The 25,438-nt window shown below is 43.3% G+C and overlaps 1 protein-coding gene across 4 annotated transcripts in view; it reads left to right on the top strand.

Moving 5' to 3' along the window:
• The window catches only part of BCL11B (BCL11 transcription factor B), a gene marked incomplete at both ends in the record, with an annotated part of 88,854 nt that overhangs the window by 26,322 nt on the left and 37,094 nt on the right, over nucleotides 1–25,438 (top strand). For 2 of the 4 annotated variants that reach the window (XM_079537352.1, XM_079537351.1), the window contains one exon: nucleotides 13,774–13,989. The exons of the other annotated variants lie outside the window; for them this stretch is intronic. In XM_079537352.1, the coding sequence (XP_079393478.1) occupies nucleotides 13,774–13,989 (216 nt within the window). The remainder of the gene's footprint in view (nucleotides 1–13,773; nucleotides 13,990–25,438) is intronic. 4 annotated transcript variants of the gene reach the window in all.

Here is a 25,438-nt window from a genome sequence, read left to right as displayed (position 1 = left end):
CCCAAGGATTTGTAGTACTCATCTGGCTCACTGATGTTGGTTTTAACCCTCCCATCTCTTTGCCAGTGCCAGCTTTAAACAGCCCACAGGGGACATGCAGGTAGGAGCTCTCATTTCTCAGATGAGGCAGGAAGATGTGGATGGCTTTCATTTTCCAAAGTGCCTGGCTGTGTCCAGAGGACCATGAACAAGCCCAGATCTCTCCAGGTCTCGGTGCCATTGGCAAGTCATACCTTCTACCCAAATTCCTCAGAAAAAATGGTTGGATTAAACAAAGTGAAATCACAGGGAAAGCACCAGTGAGGGCCAAGATGCTGCTATTCCCTTTCCCGGCCCGTACTCCACTCATGAGGAAGGATGGAGGATGGGAGAATTCGTGCCACTTTCCTAAGCCTCAGCAGTGTTGCTGCCATGGGCATGGTGCCAGAAGATGGCTTCTGCCTCCTAATTGAATGAGGATCTTAAGGAAATTTCACTTGCGAGTGTGCGATAGGGGAGAAAGGAACCCCTGGAGCCAGTGCCTTGGGTGAGAGTCTGTCTGAGGTATGGGGAGCCCAGCCAGGACCCTCTGCCAGGGTGCACCAGAAGGACCTGGGTCTTCTGGCATTGCATCCCCACCACTCACCGCTGAGGAAGAGGAGGAGGCAAGGGGGGGGGGGGGGAGGGAAGAAAAGAAAAGATCTGTGACAAAATCATGCGACACCCACGTAAATATTGCTTGTATGAATTGGGTCCTTCATCTTTTGTTAGCAGCAGCTTGTTAATTAACAGCAGATTAGTGCTGCTTTCTTCTGACACATGAATGTATTTTGGGCTAGAAAATACTTGTACTCAATAAAACTGTGTGACTGAACAATTCAGAAAGTACCAGCCGAGCGCCGTAATGGATTCCCTTTTCATCCCCTCCCCCCGCCTCCTCCTGCTCTAAATGCAAGCAGATTTCTGCAGTCTAGTGCAGAAGAGACATGTTAAACACAGCTAAATAAATCATGTTTACTCTTGGCGTTCTTGGTAGTGAAAAATCTGTTAGCTGTTTTTACTTCCTTATTTCTCAGCATTTGCCTCCTACCTGTTTTTGAGCGTGTGCCCAGAAATAGTAGTTTTGTCAAACGAGCGGATGATGCCAAGCAGCAGTTCCCTCTGCCAAGGAAGCTGCTGGATTGCAAAACCTGGTGACTTCTTTCTTACGGTGACACTGAGATCGTTCCCCCCAACATTAGGATACAAAATAAAAGTATTAAAATCTGGAGAAGGAGAAAATGTAACTAGATCCCAGCGGTTTAAGAGCCCAAATTAGGGAATGCTGAACTTTTACTATAGAAGCCCTCTTAAAGCTGTTGTGGAGGTGAAAACACTGGAGATAGCACTAATCAGAACCAGACATTTTCCCTTTCTTATTACCATTCCGTGTCCCCCCCCACAAATGGGTGTGGATTTTGTTTCAGTGATTTTTTTGTTTTCTGCACCTGGGAGTGAGAGGTAACCAAGGCTTATTTTTAGGTGAGCTGGCCAGCTCTTATTCCCTGGGTGCTGCTCGTTAGTGAGGCCTGTGTAGGATTATTGCTTGAGCACGGCTGGGGAAGCAGCTTGAGCTCCTTTAGTGGTGGGGGGCTAAAGGGAAACTTAGTGAAATCTGTTCATACAGATGTTTTGTGAAACATCTGCGGCAGTCAACAGAGTGGCAGAGAGTATGACCAAAACATAGCTTCATGCCAAGGGATGGAACCTGTCCTGAACTCTAAGGGCTCCTCTTTGACATCAGGTAGCAACTTTTTAGCCTGCTCTTGTCCTCCTTTTTGTTGTGATCTCAGGTATCAGTGCTTCCAGATAAGTCCAATGCATATGGTGAACCTGGTGGACTCTCCCTGTTCGGTTTAAAAATTAAAGGAAAAAAAAAAAAATGTTTTTCCCATCAGAGCTTTGCATGTATTTACCCTTTGATCACGTTGGAAGGGCCTTATCCTGTCTCCAGAGGAGCTTTAGTTCAGCTTTCAGTAGTAGCAGAGATGCGGTCCGTGCTGAACATTAGCATTTTAATGGCTTGCTTAAAACCACTGCTGCTCTGCTCTCCAGGCTCCAGCACAGGGAAGTCCGGCTCTGGGGTTTTGCAAAGCTGGTGCAGGCAGCGATGCCCAGCGAGAGGGATGGGGAAGGCCCAATAGCTGTACATTATTAGTGCTGTCAATAATAACATGTCTTTAGAAGCTAAATTAATTCCTTCTTCCTCTCTGCTAAGTCCAAGAAATGCCAGATCAGTTTCAGAACAGGAGAAAAAATAAACAGAATCAAAGTTTGCATGTTGTGATTCCTGTGAATTTCTGGTGGGAATTCTCTGCGATAGAAATGATATTTCCATAGAGGCTTTGGCTGCCGGTTTGCTTAATTACATTAAATAGTGGTATAAACCTCGGTAGAACATAAACCTCTGTTACAGCCAGTCATTACAATATTGAATCATAACGAATAATGATACCAGTGCTAACGTGTTACAACAGCCCTTATTATATTAGCAATTGGAGTGTTATTTAAAACATAGTTTGTTGTGGTGGTTTAGGTGTGCATGCATATTTTCTCTGATCACCTATTAAGAGATTGAAGACTGGATTTGAATTTATTACAGGGAAATAAAAGAGTTGCTTAGAGGAAGAACTATTAGATCGCTGCCTGTGATTTTACAATTTGATTGTGCTTGTCCTCAAGGAAGGTTCGTAACACTTAGTTTGGAAATGCCATCTACATCTAGAAAATTAGGGTTAAAAGGACTACTTTGTTGAAACTAATTACAGGCTAGTTCAATTTTTTAGTTGGTGACATTTTAGAGCTTTTGCTTGTAAAGCAAGAGGTTACAGAAAGATTTGGCTAGGCTGTGATGTACAGCAATGAGCTGCCGTGATGTCTGAGTGTACTGACATTTTCATCAAAAGCAAAACAAAAACCTAACAGCCTTTATTTTACCAGGGTGATAGATATTATTTAATATAACTTCCTTGTTCCTAATGTGGATATTTTAAGGAATTCTTTTGCTTCACCTCAGTTCGTACGCTATGCCATCTGTGTTCTGTTCTCGTTTATTTTTTGAATACACTTTCCTAGGTAATCAACTTGCGCTTCCATTTCTGATAACAGAGAACCTTTTTCTGTCTTACACTTTTATCTTCTGGAGAAATATACTGTTCTGAGCGAATAAATTAATGATTTGGGAGTTATGAGGGAATTCAGCCCAGAAAAAATACACCTATAAGAAAATGTTCTCTACTGAGAATGGTTCATGCTTTCCTGAAACTGGCTTTGCTCTTGGCAGTTTTGTGTCATATTGAAAGGAGTCAGGGGTTGTTTTACTGTACTTCAGCACTTAACTGAATTGTGGTTGTCTCAGTCTTTGAGTGAAACTTTTCATTGTGCTTTTCAGTAGCAGGAGTGGGATAGGTTTGCAGCATCTGTCCTCATGAAAATGAAATGTGTCTTTTTCTAGATTATTCTCACTTTTTAACTTACATAGTAGTCTGAACTAGACCCTCTGAGTTCTGGTTTATTTGTCTGCTTTCTTTTATTGATCAAGACCATGTTATTTGTTTAATTTTCTAGCATCTTTTCCATTCAGAGAGTGTTCTTTCTTTACTCAGCTGTGCTGTTGTCCACTAAATTGAGGACTGTAGCTTTACATCTTTAGGTTTCCCCTAGTTTGATGGGTTGTTTTGCCATCTCCAATTGATTGCTCTACTCATTTAATTTGACAGTTTCGGTTATGAAATTTGGGCCCACTTACACACATACAGCAGGAATGCTTTTCTCCAGAGAGATCCAAAACTCAGAGGAATTCCTCATTTTAAACATCTCCGTTGCTTGTTTTTCCCCTTATGATCGCTCGTCCTGATCTGCCTTTTTAAATTTGTCTGGTGCTAGCGATATGCTCTGCAGACTGCATTTGTGCTCAGTGCATAAGAGCAAAATTGCAAATTATGAATACGCACATTAATGTGTCTCCCCCCCTCACACTGTGAAATCACTTGAAGTGTCATATATTCATTCACACTGGACAGGTAGGCTGTCCTTCACATTGAAATTCAGCACTTATAAGGTGCCTGTACTTACATTGTTTTTGGCAAGGGCTGAGCCATAAAAACAAGATCTGTGAATCTTTCCCAAAACTGTGTCTGTGTATGAAGTTTGTCCATCTGTGCTTTGCAGGGGCATTGGCATCACCTGATGGTCCAGCAGTGAAACAGTTAATGGTGCTGCTGCTTAACATATTGCTGTTACAGAGTGCTTTTGGTTTCCAGAACACTGAACAAAATCAGGTAGATGTCAGTAGTTGATTTTCACAGATGGGGAGACTGAGGCACAGAGTAGAAGAGTGACTTCACCTGCATTACTTTCCTCAGACTCCCTCCCCTTCCAGGAAATATTTCTGTGACCAAACAACTGAAGACCTGCCAAGGTCTCACTCCTGCCTGACTCCATCATTGATATTCTGCCTAAGGACACTCATGCGTGGTGCAGTGTTTGCAGCTGTGAGCATGGCATGCACCCAGACAGCCAAGACAGAGGTGATGTCCACCAGTGTTAATGGCTCCTGGAGGGCTTTAGCCTCCTGTGTATATGCTCCCAAGGTGAAGTGCTCAGTTTATGCATAGTGACGTTTTCTATATTATTTTGCCTTTATAACTGTTGTGTGAAACAGCTCTTTCCAATCCACCAAGTTCCTTTATTAATTCCAGGGCCTGTTCCGTTGCTGTGATCATCTGTTGGTGTGGTTGTATGTTTTAATTACATCAGGAATATTTGCTGGCATACAGAAATACTCACGTTGTAATCGGAACTAAAAACTTTAATCCCCACAAAGATTTTTATGACCATTGAAACTCCCTGGGACTTAATTATAAGAGTTGGGGAAAAAAGTTGGGAAAATTGATGAACTGTTTATTGTCAACCCTTTATGCCTTTTGGAAAACAAACTCCCCAGATCAGGGTGATTATTGTTATTTGTTAGTTTATTGTGGTAGCTTCTGGACATTGCAGCTCAGATTGGGGCACCATTGTGTGAGGCACTTGGAGGCCCCACAGCGAGAGCCGGGCTCTGCTTGGAGGCATTGTGTGGCTGAGGAGGGCAGGCATGAGAGGGTAGGAAAGGGAAACCAGAGCTTCAGGAAAGGATGTTGCTCTTGCCCTGGGGCGTGTACCCACCCAGATCCTGTCTTCAAGAGTACCCTCTGAGCTGAGAAAAAACTCCATTTTCCTCTGTTATATTCACATCGCATCTGTTGATCTCCAGTGTTTTACTTACCGTTTAGGACATTTCAGGCCCAATTCTGCCCTCATTTCCCCTTCTCACCCTCTTGGTTGCTCTCCATATTGAGGGATTACCATTGTCCCTGGGCAAAGCCTTGTATGGTGTCAAGCATGGTGGGGATGAGGAGCTCCTTGGAGACCCAGCTTTTATAGGGATACCGCAGCATCCAAACCTCAGAGCACGTCCAGCCACAACTGACACCTCTGTTGCCTAAAGGACAGGTTTTGGTACTGTGCTAGCTGGCTGCTCCTGGAAAAGCACCCGATCTCTTAGGTAAGTGCAAATCCCCACAGCCTGCTCACAGTGGCTGAGCCTGTAAAACACTATGTGCAAATGTGTGGATGATGTAAGATGTGGAATTTTATGCAGTGAGAAGAGTTACATGCTCGGAACAGGATATTTAGATATATTAGGATATTTATTAACCACACGGAGTGTTCCAAGCTCCATTTATTTATCTTTGTAAAGTGCTTCCAGATCTTTGCGTGGAAGGCACTAGAGAAATGAAAGGCGTATTATTATTATTATTGTTATTATTGTTGTTGTTATTATTATTATTACAGCATCTAACCACTGACAGGAAACCGCAGCTGCATGCTCAATTCAAGCCACTTAAATTTAGGGCTGATTTTTACAATATTGACTCTAAATACTTTTTCCCATTGACTCTGTATGCTGAAATGTATGTTCACCTGCCCTGCTGAAGTATCATTATTCCCCAGAAATATGTAAATGGGGGGCTTTTAAAGAAAGAAAGAAAATGTGGCATAAATATTAAGTATTCACATTTATGTGGTAGAACTCAACTGCCATTTAAGAAAGGCTTCAAAGCAACTGACTGCATGAGCTGTTAGTTGCTTCTGTATCATGAAGTAAGAAAATGCATTGATTAAAATAAAGACAAGGAACCTCAGAGACAAAGGATAACATTTACGGTGTTCAAGGGTCTGGCACAAAGCTTCAGAAAGCCCAAGAAAAGGAAAGCTGAGCTTCACAGTCAAGCTTTTTAATCACCATGGCTCTGCACAGCCACTGCAGCATGTGTGTTATGTAATATCACACTTCTCCCTCCCACACGCACCTAGAGACAACAGGCATCTTCTAAAGGTCTTGGCATTATGCAGAGGAAAGACTCCAAGCAATACCTCTGTGTGCGTTTAACCTTATCTTTACTTACATTTCACCATTTCTTTCTTATTTTTTTCCCCTTCTTCTTTTTCCTCGTTTCTTTCATGTAGTGCAGCAATAGTGGGTATTTTTGTATCTCTAAAAATGGAGCAGATAAGGAGGAAGAAATCCCATTAGCTCCATGATGTGTTTTCATGGTGACTCTGAATGTTCCGGTCATGGCCGTTTTGTGCATTTTGTATCATTGTCCTCATGCTGTTGTATTGTTAGTATTTTTTTGAGCAGAGTGGAAGTGTTACATTCTGAAGACATCAGCTAATTATTAAATGGTACCTAGACTGTGCTTTCTTTAGGTTTTTAAATAGGAAGTAATTAACCAGAGGTTTTAAAGCTCTGCAGAAAAGCCAACAGGCCTGTGAAACCCCAGGATCTAATAACAAAGCAGGTGAGTCGGTTTTCCAACATCCTAAGAGTTTGAAGACATCCTTATCCTCACTGTTTTCTGAGTAATAGAAAGAGCTCAGCCACATTTCTGCCTTGTAGCTGAAGGTAGCCATGAAGTTAACTGGTGTTGTTTTTTTTTTCCTAAAAAGAAAAAAAAAAAAAAAAAAGGGATGTCGCTGGCTGCTAATTAGATGTATTTTAACTGCAAAGTCATTTTAGCAGCTAATATTGTTATTATGTGCTTCAGTGTGAATCCTTAGTGAAGCTATTAAACTGTGAGAGCCTGAACTTATCAGACATTTTGTAACGTGGCTGGATTTTTGTATCCTTATTCAGAAACCTGCGGGGAGGGGAGGACCTTACTCACTCCAGCACAGAGCGCATTTCTTGCCAGCTGATTACCAGGGTGGGCAGCCGAGACCTTCCTGCACCTTCTTTTTGTACTTTTCCCCTCTTTCGTCTCCTGGCAATACCAATTTCGTTTCTGCTTTGTGCTGCGCTCCCTCCCTCCTCTTGCATGCAGCAGCCGAGCCCTGCCATGCACCCTGTAGCCGAGGGCAGGGATTTATCGGCAGGGACCGGCTGGGTTATTCAGGATACTTTTGGCTCCTGCCAGTCACATACAACAAGTTGGTGGTTTGTGGGAGCTGCTAGGCTCTCAGCATCAGGCAGGCTCCTGCTTTTGAAAAGCAATAGCCCACAGCAGACAGTGGACTTAGCCATCATTTTCCTATCAGTTTCTCACCCAGGTTTCTTACTTTGTAATTGCCGGGTTGGGTTTCTCAGGGTTTGGATATTCTTCCCTGGTCTTATTGCACTGGTTGCTGTTATTCTCCTTCGTGCTTTAAAACAAGTGACTGATACAATATCCAAACTGATGAAAAAGAACAAGATTTTTTCCCCCTTTATTTGCTCAGATTTGAATTGGGTTATCTGCCTATCTTGTTTATGAATTTTTGTGCTGTCTTTTCTGCACAGACTGTGACTCCCAAATCTTCCACAGCTCCATTTCCATATTCCTGCGTGCTTGTTCTTTGTTAATCACTTGGCAAGCGCTTATTTGAATATTAAAAATTTCTTTAATCATCAAAGGCAGGAGCACAGCTTCATGAATATTCATATTTTTTTCCTCCTCAGACTGGATTCTAGTTCATTACCCTGCAGTAAAGCCAAACAGTCATCAATCGCGCTCATTACAGCCGCTGGCGTTTTGATTGGCTGCCTGCTGCTGGTAGCCCGCGTCCCCCATCCTCCCGCTCTCCTCCATGAGCTGTCGTGTACCTGCCAACAACAACAAAAAAATATCAACAATGCAAGAATAAATTTCTCCGGTTGAAAAACAACTTTGCAAACTTGTCAAACAGTCCTTGTCACTTTTTTTCTTTTTTTTTGTTTTACACCAAAAATTAAAAAAAAAAAAAAAAAAATTCGGAAGGAGAAACTTGAGCTTTAGAGATGAATATTTGTCAAGAGAGTTGACGTAAGTTTCATTTGCATAATGACTTTGTACTTCTGCATTAATAAAATTTGCATATGAAGCCATGTTAATTACTCCTGATCATGCTTTTTGCATTCATGCATAGTAATTTTCTCCGACTTGTGAGAATTAATGTCTTGGCATGGGGGGAGGGGGGGGGGGGGGGGGGAGGGAGTTGGGGTACTGTCAAATTTCTGTGCCAGTGCCCCTCACACACGCTCTTTCTCCTTCTTGTTCACCACGTCACTGTTCTTGATCTGTGACTCATTTATGCATTATCATTGGAAATTCTTGGGAGAAAGAAATGTATCAATTCAAAGGGAATCCTTGTCTGCCAAAAAAATAAATAAATTAAAAAAAAAAATCCCTGAGCAAAATGTACCCGAAAATCCCTTCACTGCCCTGCTTCTTCTCTCCCCCATGAGCCTTTCCCTTTTCAGCTTGTGTAAAGTTTTCATCTTAGCAGAGCATCGGGAGCTGGTGCAGGGGAATTGCTCCAGCACCTCTAGTAGGGGCTGGTGTGCAGGTGTCTGTGTCTGAGAGCCGTGCTCTGCATGTGAGTGTGTATAACAGCGTGTCTGCGTGTATTGCAGGCTTTCTGCCCTCTCTGGGGACACTGTGTGTGTTTGGACTTGTAGGGTGTGCATGCACTGCACTCCTGGTTCCTGATGGAAATGTTCGTGTCTTTGTGTCTCACTGATACGTGTGTGCATGTGTATGCGTGTGCATGTTTAGTTCTGTCAGTCCTGTTGGTGATTGTAAGGAAAGGCATAGTAGAAAGATAATGATATCATGTGGGAACAGTCCGTGGTGGTGTAATACAGATAAGACAACTCGTTTTAGAAAAAGCTTGGAAAAAATCTGTTGGAAAGATTGGTGAATAGATCTCATGCTTCTGGATGTGTCTGTTCAAGGCTGCTGCAATGGTACATGTAAAACCCATCTCAGAGCATCTGCAATACTCTCCTTGAACACGACGGGCACAGGGCAGAGATGAGGCTGCAGCCTGCAATCTGAATTTGTAGCTGTTCACTGCCTGAACAGATGTTTTTCTTTTTATTAAAAGAGAGTTTTTTAATAACGGAACTGATCTTTAGTCTCTAACCAGCTATTGATTGATTTTCCATTGCCAGACAGGCACGTGGAGGCACACAAAAACTAAAAAGGCTTACATGTCTGCATGTGCATACAGGCAGCCACCCTCCCAGCAGGCACGCAGCACCCTGAGGGATGCAGCAGCACCATAGCTACCTGTGGCTGCATTTACACGCAACGGGAGATGCAAAGAAACATCCTTAAAATTAAGATCAGGTCCCTACTCTGACATGGGACATTGTGAATTCTGTTTGCAGCTCCATCTTTGTGCTTTGCCTGGGGACTTTTCTGCAGATGTGCCAGAGGAGTGCAGTGTTTTACGTATACCATGTCATATGGCCAGTCGTGCCTAGGCTCAGGGAGAGGGACAACAAAAGGATGCAATTTGTGCCTTGATTGTGCCTTTTGTCGTGTTCAGCTAGGCTCTTATGCTCATTTCCATCTTCTGGGGTCATGTCCAATTTACCTTATTTTCTTCTTCACAAGTTTAGAAATAGCAGAGAGCAAAGAATTTCTCTTAGCAGCACTGGGAAGGCAACACAACCTGGGAGCTGGTGCCATGTGCAGGCAGTATTTGCTGAGCCTTTTTAAAGTATAAGAACAAAATCCTGCTTTACTATCAGCAATGCAGATCTTTTATTTGTGCTGTGACAGCCTCTGTGCATGTTCCACACTCATGGTACGTGCAAAATTCCCCTTGCATCCATGCAGAATGATTGCAGAATATATAATTGAGATCTGCAGTGCAGGTGAGCAATTTCCCAATGCTGACCCAGGAGGAGACTCAAATCTCATCCACCATGTCTGTGTGTATGGAGAGAAGCAGAGCTGCACCTGTGTGCGCACTCACACTAGCTGGTCCAGATTTTCCAAATCAGCCCCTAAATCAGCACCACTGTCCTTGTAGTGTGCTTTCTCGTCTTGCAGATTGTGGTTCTTCCCTTTGTGACAGCCAAGGACTCGCAGGAGTGTTTGATTTTTGAAATCAGTGTGCAATGTGATGTGGTCAATTGGCTGTAGGGTCTCAGAGACTCTGCAATCCACCCCTTGGTCCTGTGTGGATTGAGCAGAAAACTCTTAGCACCTTCTTAGGATAGCATCTGTCTGTCTACCTATATCTGTGTGTGTTATCTGTTTGCGCATTTTGTGTATGCCTATTACCTACAGCAGTTAAGTTGAGGAAGCATAGAGAACAATGTGTTCATTTTTGGCTTTACATAGAGCTTCTGTGGGGAAAAATGCCACAGAAGAGGAGCTGGTTAGATAAAACACGGACATGTTCTTAGCAAACATAAGCTGAGCACCACTGTTATTCTTATGATAGCTATAAAGAGGTGTTACACACCTAATGATGGAGTGCTCCTTTTCTCTGTTAGTTTCCTTGAGGGAAGTGGATACAATCTCACTCTTCATGGTTTGCCACTCAGTCTGTTTCTAGAAGACTATACTGTTATATGCGACAAAGAAGCTAACCCTAAAGTGGTAGCAAGGAAAAAAAGGAATTGTCTGGTTTACTTCTGGGGGAAGACTTATCCCTCTGGTCTGGCAGTCCCAGGATCATTGTCTATGATTGGTGGTAGAACTCCCTGAAAGTCTGCCAGAGTCTTTGTCTATTCTTCTTCTCCCTTTCTTCTCATTTCCTTTCTCACACTAGATTAGCACATTTTAAATTCCCTGATATATAATTCTAAGGACAGAAAAAGGCCTTCTGAGTGACATCTTCAGTTCCATCCCTTCACTGGCAACCTGATTATGTGGGTTCTTCCTATAAATTTGTTAATGGCTGGCTGGCTTGCACCCACTACCTCTGTTGGAAGGATCTTAACAGGATTCACTGAAAGGGAGTTACACTAGATGACCTTTGAAGGTCCCTTCCAAGTGAAATGATTCTATGATTCCTTTCCCCAGGGGATTAAAAACCTGTCTGAAACCTTAATTTCTGTTCTATTCTAGAGGAAATGTATTGGTTAAGAGCAGGGAGAGCCTCTCTTGGTGAGCTTTTGGCATAGAATCATGGAAGTATAGGCATCTTAGATATTGCCATGCTGAATAGATTGTATAAAATCCATTGCTAACAGAAAGATGGGACCCACCAGGACTAGAGGAGATAAAGTGACATTCAGGGTAGTGTTATATGCTAGGACCTGCGCATTAAAACCACGTTTAGTTGTGGTTGATGGTGTGCTTGGTGGGCTTCATAAGATTCCTCTGTATGATGGCTCCAAACTCCAGTGGAAGCTGTTGTATGGCACTTCAATGTAAGAAGAGCTGAGCGACTGCAGGATCTGTGCCTCTGTGCCCTTAATCACAGACATGCCTATGTGCTACAGAAGATGTAGGGGCTCTGTGCTCCTACACTAATCCAGATTTCAAAATCACAGCTTTCTTGGCAAGGATGAGTACCTATGGAGCTCAGCTCAGCCTGTACTAGCCTAGTTATTTTTGTAATGTTAGGAAGACAAGATGCGATTGTTAGGTAATTGTTAGGAATTTTTGTTATGTTTTCTTTGCTTCGTGGAAGGTAACGTTATTCATATATGTTAGAGTGGCTTCTGTAGATACAGAAATCCATGTCTGTTATCAATTTGCATGTACCTAGCATGCAGTTCTGCCCAAAATGTACAAGCTAGATGGTAGTTATCACTACCTGCCTGAGATAATATTTGCAGTGAGATCAAAACAGTTGTAAAAGCCAGGCAACTGAGCCCCAAAATAAAAGATCCTCCCTTGCCCCATGTGCCACAGAGATGGCTTCTATTTAAAGCCAGTGCTCACAAAAAAGCACAAATTTTATCCTTGATGCTTGAAGCCCAAGTATTTACACAGGGAATTTAGACTCTTCACTTGTGGTTTTGGCAAACGCGTCACACAAATGTTTTGCACTGGTGGTCTCTTAGCCATTTAAGATAAATGGCAAAATCAAATGCAGTCCTTGCAGAGTAGAGTGCTGGATGCTGTGCCAAGGATGAACTATTCCTGTTTGCCTCACATGTGTAGCTGTCAGATCAACACGTACGCTCGGTATCTGAACCAGGATTCTTGAGGTAGACAGCTTCCCTTCCAACTGTTGCCTTTCTAGGGCTGGAAGAAGCATGGGTAAAAGTATTTCTTCTTGCTGCCATGGCATTGCATGTGTATGCAAGGTGCACATGTGTGCACAACAAAATTGCCACCCCCCAGAAAAGGAGAATGTTTGCTAAAAGATACCCATTAACACATGTATTTCCCAATGTAAATGCGAAGGAAACTATTGTTTATGATCTACCACTGTGTGGTAACTGCTAGCATATGCCAGCTTTTTAATGGTGACCACTCCACCACGTATCTTCATTTAGAAACTGCCCTTGATTAGTAGCCTCGCTTTATATAACAATTAAGTGGAAGGCGCAGTTTTAAATAAATGGGGTAGGGTACAGAGCAGCGCTGTACCCGCGGCTTTCCTCTAACTTCTGCTGCTTCTGCAGTGGCCAAAGATATGGGTCTTCCTGACTCTGTGCGTGTATGTCTATTTGTGCCTGTCTGTATTTATGCAGGTGTACACTGATATTTAAGGCTTGTGTCTGGGTTTTCTAAGCCGCGGAGCTCCACCTGGAGTAGTGCCAGGAGCAGCGAGCATTTCCAGTGGAGCAGGAGAGAGGTCTAAAGACAGCTTTGAAATGGCAGGTGATTCCTAGAGGGGTTAAAAATAAATAATACTTCTGGAAGTTACAATACTGTTTTTTAGCTATCGGGAAAAAGATTGCTCCATTCTTTGCAGGCTCAACAGGGAAGCAGTGTGCATAATGGGAGCGTGCAGAATGCATAACTGGCTGCGGGTCAGGCGGGCAGGCAGCACAGCGGCCCGTGAATGCTTCATTCCAGGAGCTCTGCTCCTGGCGTCCCTCCGAAGCCATTTGAGCTCAGAGTCACTGCACTTTGTCTGCGCTGCCGTGTCGAGACCGCTTCAGCAGCAGCTCGGCAGAGAGCCTGCCTGGTTTTGTGTCAGCTAAATGCATTAACACAGCCGTAAAACAATAATCCCCCTTTTGATTTGGTCCCTGAGTAGTGCTGGTGGTGACGCTTGCCGCCTCTGGCTCTCCCTGCGCTGGGACTGGCTTTGCCCTTGCTTCGTCCCTCTCCGTGCCCAGGCAGGCCCAGTCTGGGCTCACGGGGCCACTTCTTGCACCCTCCCAGTTTGCTGCAGGCTTGCATGCCTCAGCCCGGCTGAGGCAGAGGTCAGAGCGAGAGTGTAGCATGTTAGGCAGCCAGCCCCCACCTCGCCTGCTCCCCCTGATGATGCCTCCTCTGTCCCTTCAAACTTAGGTCCGACTGACAGTTTTTTCTATTGTTTTTTCTCCAGGGCCGTCCAGGCCTGCAAACCTGCCGGGGGCTCCAATAGCTGCCTCCTCCCACCCTCACACATCCGTCATCACGTCACCTCTCCGCGCACTGGCCTCTCTCCCGCCCTGCCTTAGCCTGCCCTGCTGTGGTGCACGTGCAGTCTCAGTTGGCGGGACTCAGACTGAGATTCAGACTGAGACGTCAGGTACATTTGGATGTCATTGTCAGTTGTCAGGTAATAGAAACATTTATTTTGTTGTTGCTATCTGAAGGTCAGTAGTGCTGCCAAGTGATGTCATCTTTGCTATGGGAGAACTGCCTTCTCTGGGTTGTATGGGGAAGGCACTGGAAGTGTCCCAAACACCCCTTGCCTTCCCTCTTGCCCCCTGCACCCCGGCAGAGGATGGGAATGGGAAGGGGTGCGCACTCCCTCCTTTCCCCCGTCCCTCCCCTCCTGCCTGCCACCATCAGATGTCACCAGTGGCTGCTGGGCCATTTGTGTCACATTGTGAACAAATGTCTGAAACTCTTCGCAGAATGTGATAGCCTGGTATCAAGATTTCAACTCTCTGGGCTGTTTATTTTAAGCTTAATTGGATAACATTAAACATCTGAAGTCTTTCTCCTATCCCCTCTTTTTTTTTTCTCCCCCTAATCATTTGTATTTAAAGGCTTTCCTCCATGTCCATGTGCACGCAGGATGTATGTGCTCCATGCAGTTTTCTCCTTTGCTTTGAGAAAATGCTCCTTGGTAACTTGCCACGCATCCCTCCCCTCTCCCGCATCAGCTTTTTCTTTCCTTTATTCCTTTTGGACGCCTGACTTTTGTCACTGTGAGGAGGGGAAAGTGATGTGGAAATGAGGGCATGCTCAGCTCGCTGGAGAGGATGGGGACATATTGTTGCCAGACCCCGTCATTTCAGACCCAGTGATCTCTTTGAAATCAGTGGGTGTTTCTGAGCATGGCTCAGTTGTAGGATTGGGTCTGTGGTGAACTGCAGGCTGGAGAGGTGAAAATGGGGAAGGCTTAAATGAAAATACAGCTGTGGCAAAATCTACAAGCGTTTATGAGGGAGACTAACTGTGGTGGGCCAGCCCTTGCAGCCCTGATTCATGCTGATGTGCATGGAGTTTTAATAGAGAGCTCAAAAAATAACGGAAAAATTGTGTCTGAGGACCAAAGGATTTAGAGAGATGGCAGGTCACATGTAAAATCTTTGTCAGATGGCTCCTCCTGTTCCCCCTAAGATGGCCAAAGTTAACTATGCTCAATATATTCCTTACAAAAGCTGCTGCAGTGTACTGTATCTCACAAGAAGGTCTCTGCACGTCTGAATTTGCTGTAATAAACCAAGAGAAAAAGTTTTTCATCTTGGAAGTCCTCTGTCTTGAGCGACAAAATTTACTCGGGAGGAGACTGAGAGGGGTCTTGTGTAGACCCTGGTAAAGCTCGTGGTGCATGAAGCAGGCTCCTGTGCCTCCTGACTGAGACCCAGACATTTGTGCTGACCTGACAGCAATGTGTGGCATGGTGTGACATGACCAGCATGTCCCAAGGATGACGTCCCATGACGTCTGACTTCGTCATGCTGCCATATACAGTGTGTCGGTATGTGTGTGTTCGTCGAGCTCCGCTTCATTGACCTCAGCAGACTGACCAACTGACCTGAGACGGGTGTGGAGATAGGCTCTTCTGGGTGATGGGCACTGAGTGAGATAGGTGCATTGCTCTCCCCAGCTGATGAAACAAACCGGTACTGATCTGCTTTTCTGTTCTACCTTCACAGAAGCAAACTGCATGCAGGCAGGTAGCTGTAAGAGTGAGCTGGCTTCCCACTGCTCCTGCTGCCAATAGCCAGTGGGGAGGGAAGGAAGCAAAATTAAAAAGGAAGGAAGGAATAACTGATTAAAGGAGGTGGGAAGGCAAGGCTTTGGTATGTTACATACTTTCAGTTCTCACTTTGGAGCTAGTTTTCAGTAGTGTGTTTGCTAGGAGAAGGATGCCAGCTCTGCGGAGAGAGAGACCTGTTATCATGGCTTCCTGTAATTACTGCTGCAGTCTGTGGCACTTAGAGAATAGGTTTTATCAAAGTGCATGCTACATGTTTATGACAGTAGTTGGTCAATCTCTGCTTGAAAGAAGCATTTTCTTCCTTTGAAAAAGAGATTATATCTTTTTAACTCTTTCTTAGCTCCCTCAGTAAATGAGCCAAGGTATGTTTTAAACTCTGCAGTAGAAGTTGCAAGATCCTTCTAGCACTTGAAATGTTTTGTGGAAATGAAAAAAAAAGTGAGTTCTTTGTGTTGACTAGTAATCTAGGGATGATCCCTGCATTGTGCCTCTTTTTTAATATAGCCATTTACAATAGTCACTTGCTGCAGCTTTAGAGATCTGCTTGTCTCTCTGGCTTGATTAGCCTTTTATTCTGTCAGCCCCGTTCTTGCTTCTGAGGAATTGTTTCCTCCTTTTAACAAAAGCCATCAACAGTTCCCGCCTCTCCTCCTCCTTCATCATTTCTTACCTTTCCTGTTTTTCAGCATTCATTTAATTCAGGACCTGGAGTTTTTCAGTGCAGCCCTCAAGCAGGCTGTGAACCTGAAGGCTGGAAGTTGCAGGTATCCCCAGATCAGGCCCTCGTGTCCCAGCAATTTTGTGCTGGGGAACCCAAGACAAAGGCTGCCAGTGGAGTTTGGAGTCTGCAAGTGTAAAAGCTGCATTTTGCAATCTTGGACCAGGACACAGGATTGCACAGTGAGCTGAGTAGCATTTAGCTGTGCAGACAGGAGGAAAGACCTTTGCCTCAGAGCAGTTTGTATTTTGTAGGGAATGGGGCTGCTGGTAGCTACTTCAGTCATTGTAGATAATGCTGGGAAGTCTGCTTGGATGTCCAGCATTTCTCCTGTGGGTGTTGGTTGTAGTCCCTTCTGTCTTTGTGCCTCTCTTTGTGTTCAAGGCACCACAGAGTGAGGAATTTGCAGGTAAAGACCTGTGTGCTCTGTGATTTTTAAAATACCTGCCACTGGAATATTTTCTCTCTCAGTCTCCTTATTTATTTATTTATTTATTTATTTATTTATTTATTTTTGCATCAGCGACTTCTGTCTGCTGAACTGGGTTCTCCTGTTTAAGTGTTTTTAGTGCCTATTTAATTAGAAGTTGGAATAGAGTCATGAAATTCACGGGGTTGTGTAGCTTGGATCTAAAATATAAATGGGCAAAGCATTCGTTTTTGCTTTACCCCTTGCCAGATTAGGGTTCTTTTCTGAGTCTGCTTTTTATTTCATTTCAATGAATTGCAACTGCTAAGAGTAACTGTAAAATGCACACAGGTTTTTTTTGCACAACAGAGACATGCAAATGATTGTTGAGAGACGTAATTATGTAAAGAAAAGTGTATGCCTGTATGTGTGCACACATACACTGCTATGGCTTTTATGGGGCTATTTTTTCACAATACATCTTCATAAGGCTCTTTCTATGATGCTGATTTATTAATATTGTACATTAAGTCTTAAATTGTCAAAGCTGCCTAAGAGATTTGGATGCCCGTTTCCCATTAAAGTTAACGAGAAACGAGCTTTGCAAATCTCAGCACAGAAGTGCATGGCACTTTACATTGTATTCTCCTAAGAAAAAAAGCCTCTGCCCTGAAGATCCTACAGTGCAAAAGCCCCATGAGAGGAATTTGGATCGGCATAAGATGAAGTGAATCTCGGTGATGCAGATACTTTATCACTTCTGCCTGCACTCAGATACATACCTGATCCAAAATCTTTGGATCTGGGCACATATGCAAGGGTTTTATATAACTCCGTAAAGATAATTAAATCTGCCCAGTACACAAACATTCAGCCAACCAGTGAAACTGCTTCCTTCCCACATGTAGGCTGATGGAAGGAGATGGAAAGCAATTACGATACTCAGTTGCATACATAAAAACAGCAAGTGGGCATAGGCAGTGGTGATTAATGGACGGGGCTGTGAAGCTGAAGATCTAAAACAGGGGAAGGCATGGGGCCATAGCTCAGAAAAGTGAAACAAGCTCCTTTTAATTAAAGGAGTCAGCTGTGTTAGTCATTAGGACATTCTGAAAATCACACAATCATGTTGTAAAGCTAATATCAATTTATTTGGCTACTGAAATTCAACTGACTGCTATATTTCTGTTTTCTTAGCAAAGGTTAAGGCAACAGTAAAGATAAAAGAAATACCTGTTAGTAAATAATAGGTTTAAAAAGAATATTTTCCCCTCGTTCAAGTATATTTCAGAATTCATTTTGTGTTCATTTTATAACTGGAATTAGCCAATAAGAAAAGCTAGATTAGACCACCTTGCTGTATAAAGCTTGCTGCAATTAATACAGGCTTTCTAGAAAGCAGTATTATTTCAGTAACTTTTGTGTTAATGATAAGGTATGTGCTCAGCACATTACTTACTACGACAAGAAGCAAACTTTTGTTCTCTCCAGACTGGGCTTTATTAACACAGGAGGGTCAGTGGAAAATAAAACAGCAGTCACAGCAGAGAACACAAACTCATCCAACAACAACCTCCTAACTCATCTAGTCCCATGGCAATGAATGATCCATTACTCTTCATTTTTTGCTGAGCGGAATCTTTAAAAAAAAAAAACAACAAACTCAAATAAAATTTAATTTCTGATTGGCTGTGGGTGATTTTTCAAGAAGAGAAAGAGGAATTTTAGGTGAATGTGTCTGAGGTCAGACAAAGACTGAGGGCAGCTTCCCCGACGCCCTTTATAAATGGATAGTTTCGTTTTACTGCATAAAAAAAGGTTTGCTTAAAGTACTGGCTAACATTCAGGAGAGATGTCCCTATTAGTCATGGTTACGTCTATTTATTTATTTTAGTGAAATATTTAGTGCGTGCTGTAGTAGAATTGACTTTCTGCACAGTACTTACAGAGTGCAGGGCTGTGTGAGAGATGTATATGCTAAGAACTGTTATGCATCAGTTTGTGAGTATGCATCTATCTTCTCATCTATCTATCAATCTCTGTGTTCATCCATCTATCTGAGTATTAAAATCATATGTGACCTGTCTGTCTGTGCAGCTCTCTGTCTCACCAGATATTAAACTCAGATCTAAACTCAAAATAGATGGATCTAATCACAAACTTCTTTTTTGACTTGATGGTGTGTTTGTCGAAGGGACCTTAAGGGAATCTTCAGGCAGACAAAATTAGGGTGCTGCATGGGGCAGCAACGCTGGCAATTTAAGCATGGCTGAGGCTTTGTTCCAGGCAGGCTCCCTATCACTCTAACTTTGTAAGTCCTAATTATGCGAAGTTAAGAACCAGCAGGGGCAATAGTGATATTTAAAGGTGCTTTAAAGTAGATGCCTGTAATTTCCAGACATCCACGGAAAATGAAAAGCTTTTAATTGCAATATTAATGGGGGGAACTGAATCTGGTAGTCTCAAGACAAAAGGGTGCAAGAAAACATTGCCTGCAGTAAAGACAATGGCTCCAACAGAGAGTTAACTCGATCGCATACCACTATGCTGAGCCCGAGAGTCTGAACTCTTCAAACGCTCCAAATGGAGAGCTAAATCAAAGAATCCTGTTTCAAATCCATCCAAGATGTTGCTGTTTTTCTCCTCTGACAGGAGAAGCATTTGGAAGTGCAGTTTCTTTCTTTTTTTATAGCTGTCTTAAAAAGGAGTTTGGATGTTTAGCACAGCTGGTGCTCATTACATTATGCACTATCAATAAAATAGCATGTGTAATTAATTTTTAATGCAGTGCTGTATGCAGCGCTTTAAAGCAGTTACTGTATGGGGAGAGCCGACACCGGTCACTGACATCAGAAATATTGAAATAGAGGGCTAGATTTTGCATTTTTAAAAGGTGTATGTGCGAGCTGGGGGAAGGGTAATTCCCAGCCAGCAGTTCTCTGGTCACAATCAAATTTAAAAAATATAGGAACAAGATGGATGAAAGCGCTCTTATAATTTACTTATTGCTATGGATGAATTTATTTCCCTGTAGTTTGCTGAGGGATGGCGGGTTTAGGCTTGGTGACTTCAGAGGTTGGGTAAGCACCAGGGGACTGCACAGCAACTGATCCATCTTCGTTAAAGCTCAAACGCTTCGCTGCCATCAGGTGGGAGGTGAGGCGAAAGGTGAGGCTGGGAGAAAGCAAAGGAAAGGCATTCCTGTTTGCTCTCACAGAGCAGTTATTTTTACAGGGCTCCTTTCTTGTGCTTTGTTGTTCACATTAGTAATAACCCCCTGTTTTTTTCTCAGGATTCATGAACTATTTGGCTATATTGGTACTTTGGAAGGGAGAGAGTAGCTTTGGTTACAAAGAGGCACCACTGATGGCAAGTTGCCTGCTGCTCTGACAGAAGACCCAAACAAATCACGGCCATCTCTTTTCTTGGCACTTATGCAGTACTTTCCAGAAAACACCAGCAAAAATAAAGAATTCTTTAATCATGCATGGTAGGCAAGGCTTGGGCACCTCCGTGGCTATTAGTGCATCCAGAAACACCTCAACTGTCCAAGGGAAGAGCAGACCAGGCTTTGAAGTTGTGGTAATATGTGATGTGTCTTTATAACTCAGCAAAGGGCAAGGTATCACTTTTGTGTTTGCAGGATAGGACCAGCCTCTGTTCCACTGTGTTCTCTGTTCCTTTTCAAGCAGTTTTCTGCATGCCTCTTGGTGAACACTTCCTAAGAAGATAAGAAATCAAATGCAGGAAGAGAAGGGAGGAAGCAATCACCTACAAAGCAACAAAATTAGAGGTAGCGTTCATCAGGTGCCTTGCCTTTTGGTTGGGCAATGCACTTCTTTCTGAGAGCTTGGTTTTTTATATATGTGTACAAGGCATAAATGTTTGCAATTATTCTTTCTTTCCCTCAGTAAATTGCCATTCACTCGTACATAACATATGCTAAACAGTTCACTTGTACAGCCTCACCTGGCGTATTCAGGATGGAGTCGTCTTCTGTCCCTTCAGCAGTAGATTTTTTGTCATCGTCTCTCTTATCACTTGCTGTCAGATATGTGTGGAAGTGTTTGCGTACTCACCTGTGCCAGGAAGTGAACTGGGCTGTTCAGTTTGTGTGAACAGAGATAGATCTCTTGTGCACAAATATAACACTCAGCGTCAGAGGAAGTAGGGCAAGCCATGGTGTATGGTGGTAGTTGTGATGAGAATTGCTCTTCGATTCATGAGCCAGCTGGAAAGATGGAGGCAAGAAAGAGGCAGCGTATGTGAAATGACTATACTTTTTATTTCATTTACTTTTTTTATTTACTTATGGAGGAATTGGATCACGTATTCCTGGCATGGTTCATGTTTAGGGCAGAGAATGGTTCTGCAAAAAAAATTACTCCCCCATCCCTCCAGAGCTGCCTTTTTCAGAGGAACTGCATTCTTTTTTTCTTTTCAGAATGCTTCATAAAAATAGATGAAAGAAAGAGATCTGTGCTCAGATGGGATGCTTTACGTTCAGAAAGGGATCTGAGTAAAAGAAGCCATGCTGGTACACCTTGTGCGTGCCCGACTGGGCTTCTCTGTGCTGCATGTTGGTCCTTCTTTCTGCTGAGCTATAAACAGCTGAGCAACTGCTAGCAACATACGTTTTTATGCTGTTTGCTTTCTTTTGGACAGGCTTTTTCCAAGCATTTTTGCAGTACATACAGGAGTCTGATAGGCTAGAGCATGTCGTGTGCCCCTGCTATTTTTTTTCCTTTCTTATCTTATTCAATTCATTTCCATGGGTGTCTATTGTAGCTAATGCAACCTTCTGTAGCACAAGTTGGGGAAGCCAGGCTCTGTGAGTCAGTAAAACATGCACTTGGAAGAAAGCGGGCAAAAATCCCATATAGCAAGGGCTTACATTTTTTATGAATTCAGCTGTAAGAGTCAGAGGTCCTGGGACTTACGAAATGAGGTTAATGCAGGCACTAAGCGAAGCGGTGGGGAGGCAAAGGCGCTGCAACCACACCATGAAACAGTGCTTTTTAAATTATTGTCTGCGCTAATAACATAAGGAACCACAGGTTAGAGAGAGGCCAGTTTACACAATGTATCTGCAGCTTTTATGCCTGTTTAAATGTCCATTTGGAGCCAACTGTCGATGCATTGTGTTCAGCCCGTTCCCTGTAAACGTGAGGAGAGCATCCCATCCTCTCTGTGTGTCAGACTGTCTCCTCACATCTCCTGTATTGACCTAGATTGTTTCACATGAGGCCCTGATCTAAAACTGATCCTTACATCTCCTTCTCAGCTGTGCGATGCTCCCAGGGCATCTGCCTGGAACAGCCCAAGGGATGAGCTAAGGACTGCTGTGACATACGTGTGCTTAGCCAAGCATCTTTCCACGATACATTTTCTGACTTCAATTTTTGTTGTACTCTTACACCAGCAGTGAATCTGGGCTGTGGAATTCTGGGAAGAATTGAGTGAGAATCAGAGCATTTTTGGGAAAGATGTACTCTTTAAAAGTGGTCATAGGATCAAGATGAAAATAAAATAAAAGTAAATGGAATGTGGAAAGACCTCAGCATGGCAATAGAGCCCTTTGCCTGAGGGGGAACTATTTTTTCCATATGCTTCTTCTGAAAGAGATTTGGAGAATTCTCTCCTCTGGTTGAACAAGGAAGTTCATTTATTATGGCAGAGGCAGGTTTAAAATGCAAATTCTGTCCCAAAATTAGGTCTGAGTGTTTACGGATTGATTAATCTAAATCCTTTATAAAAATGTGTGAACCGTTGATTAAACTGGGAATAGGATCATTGTGGTTTTGCCTGTGGTCAGGACAAGATTAGTAAGTAACTTTCTGCAGAGCTGCATAAAATTTAATAAAAAAGTGAAGTTCTTTCTCTGCTTTTTCTGGTTTCTCTTGAAACTGAACTGATGCCTCCATTGCAGGAGTTGATGCAGTCTTCAGAACTCTGCAGCCCATTGAAGATAAACCCTTCTCTACCATAATCAGTAGATAAGTAGAATAGCTGTGAAATAATCCTGTGAAATGGCTGTGAAGCCCCCTGTTGCCTTCTTACTTTCTCTGTGCATTTTCCAGGAGGAGCAGTGTGAAAGCTAAGGCAGTGTTCACCCCTGCCTCCACCACCACTGTCAAAGTTCATTAGTGCAGTTGGGTGCACTCATAAATGTCTGAGCTCTTGCAGTGTTTGGAGGCCTCCAGCCAGCTAGCCTCCCTTCCTGCTCTCCCCATTGTGAGGGAAAGCCCGATGGTCAGGGTTTGGGGCGGGCATGTGAGATTTAGTTTAATTTTGTGTCCTGATAGCATCAGCTCTGTAAGGGAGAGTAAGGGTATGTGGGAGACACTGCCATCCCTGCCTTAAATAATTTGCTCCTTGCCCTTTTCTCTTAAGTTTGCCAGGCTATGCCTTGTGATTGTAAACTGGGATTTCTTAAATTTGTTTTATCCTTTAAAGGTAAAGACGAGCAAATGCTTGTGCTGTCTCCTCACTCTCACTCTCACTATCCCTTCGCAGATGCCTTTGCCCCCCGGGGTGACTTGGGCTGCCAGGGAGGGTGCCAGGGGCATGCAGATCCTGGTTATCTCTGCTCCTCTCCTGGCAGTGCCTTGGGTACAGCTTGCTTCCAGCAAGCCCCAGTGAGTCACTGTCCCACAGCTGGGCTATCTGATGGGAGTGGAGAGCTGATGGTAAAGGGCTGCTCTGCCTGCAGCCGCCCTGCTCGCCTGGCTGCTGCATTGCCACACCTTTCCCGTCCCCTGCACTGCCCCAGACCTTATGCTTCTGTCTCTCTTAACACAGCACTTCAGCTGTGCCACCAAGTAGGTCTCCAATCCCTTGCTGTCTCTGCCACCGGTCCCTACAGTAATAGTTACAACATTTTTTAAAATGCTCCTTTTTAAAGTCAAGTCCAAAGTGAATGTACTTTTTCTTTTTTTTTCTTTTTTTCACTTAATGTTTTTTTTTTTTTTTTTTTTTTTTTAATGGAAATTACTGCTGAAAGTAAACACAGCTTGTAACATGCAGACTTATTGGGCCAGCATGAATTTCCTTAATAAGCTGGGATATGTGTGCGCGCGTGCGTGTGTTTTTCCCCCTTAAACCGTGCAATAAGCGTGCTGTCGCTTTAAATCCTAACTCAAACTTTACTGGCGATTTTACAGAGCCTGGTTTCATTTATAGTGGAGCCAGACTTGCTGTGTGAGAGCCGTCCGCATGCTGGAATTAGTCTTAAGCTCGCTTCTGTGGCGTTGCCAAATTCCATGTTTGTGTTTTATTTAGAATTCTTTTCACGGCCAGTCGAATCTGTTCAGGCACACATAGGCAGTGTTGCGCCCCATGGAGAAAATAAGCAAGTTTGCGTTTTCTTTGGCATAGGCCATGGCCACAAAAGACTGCGGTCTAAAAAAACATTTTTTAAAAGCTATTTTAACCCATAACAGATGTATAAAGTAGGCACACGCATGCCAGCTTCCTTAGTTTTAATTAAAAAATAATTACAGCTTTAATGGGATGCTAGTGACAAATTTGGATGAATGGTGGGTGACATTATCTCAAGGCTTGCTTCAACTTATAAATTAGTGCATCTCTCTTGGCCAGTGGTACAGATCAAATTAAACGAAGGAGCAGATTAATATTTCTTAAAGTTACACTGAACCAAATGAAAAATCAGATCAAATCTAAATCCAAGGCCCCTTCCTCCCTCTCTTGCTCAGATTTCTGTTTGCATGAGATCACAGGACGTGGAGAAAAGGTTATTTTCCCTGGCTGAGGAACGATCTGGCCATTGATAAACTGAGCACAGTTCTGCAAAGTACCCGTCCCTTCTGTACTTTTATACTGGTAGCCTAAAAGCCAAATAGTGGTGATTGGAGTCAGCAAGCACTTCTATTTATAACCACAGCTAACTAGCTAACCTAGTACCTCCAAGCCAGGAAATCTTAAATATAAAACCATACATACATGCTGTGTGTTGCAATGGTTCTCTCTAAACACCTCAGCTAGCTGGTTGCCTTTTGGACTGCGGTGCTGTGATTCTTCACATCTTTAGGCTATTTTCAATTTGGGGCTTCTAAGGCTCACCAGAACTGAGCTGGATGAGCAGGTTTGCACAGGTAACAACAGTTTATATTTATGAAGAAATAAACAAAAGGGCAATAAACATGTAACGAGCTAACCCCAGATGCTATCTCCACCGTTATTGCAGTCAGGTGTATGTGGATCTGGGGAAGAGATTGTGAAGAATTAGCAGGTGAGGCTCCAGCTATATGGAGTTGTTCACCCAGCTATGGTGCTTGCCAGGGATGGGCTTTTTGGAGAGGAGCAGACAGTGAGCTTGGTGATATATTGCACAGGCAGACGGGGGATTGCTTCGTGCAGAAGGCCAAGCCCTGCTGCCGTTCTCAGACCTACTCTTTCATAAAACTTCTCATCTGCTTAACATTTAGCTTCTATTATAAAAAGCCCTGAAGTGTTGCTGATACATGGAATCTAGATGATGAGAGCTGTTCTCCTCTTAGATGCTGTAACAAATACATGACATTGTTTCCTCATTAAAAAACAATTTTTTTTTTTCTCACACTGAAGGAACAGTAGAGAAAGTGAGCATCACATCTTTGGTGGGCAGCTGCGTACCTTCCACTAAACTAGTCCAGATTTGTCTGGAGGTCTGTGGATGTTTTGCTATGCATTTCTATGTCATAGTG

This window comes from Tetrao urogallus, assembly GCF_951394365.1.
Source record: "Tetrao urogallus genome assembly, chromosome: 6".
Lineage (NCBI taxonomy): Eukaryota > Metazoa > Chordata > Aves > Galliformes > Phasianidae > Tetrao > Tetrao urogallus.
The sequence above is the reverse complement of the archived record's forward strand: the minus strand, read 5'-3'. Positions and strand labels throughout refer to the sequence as shown.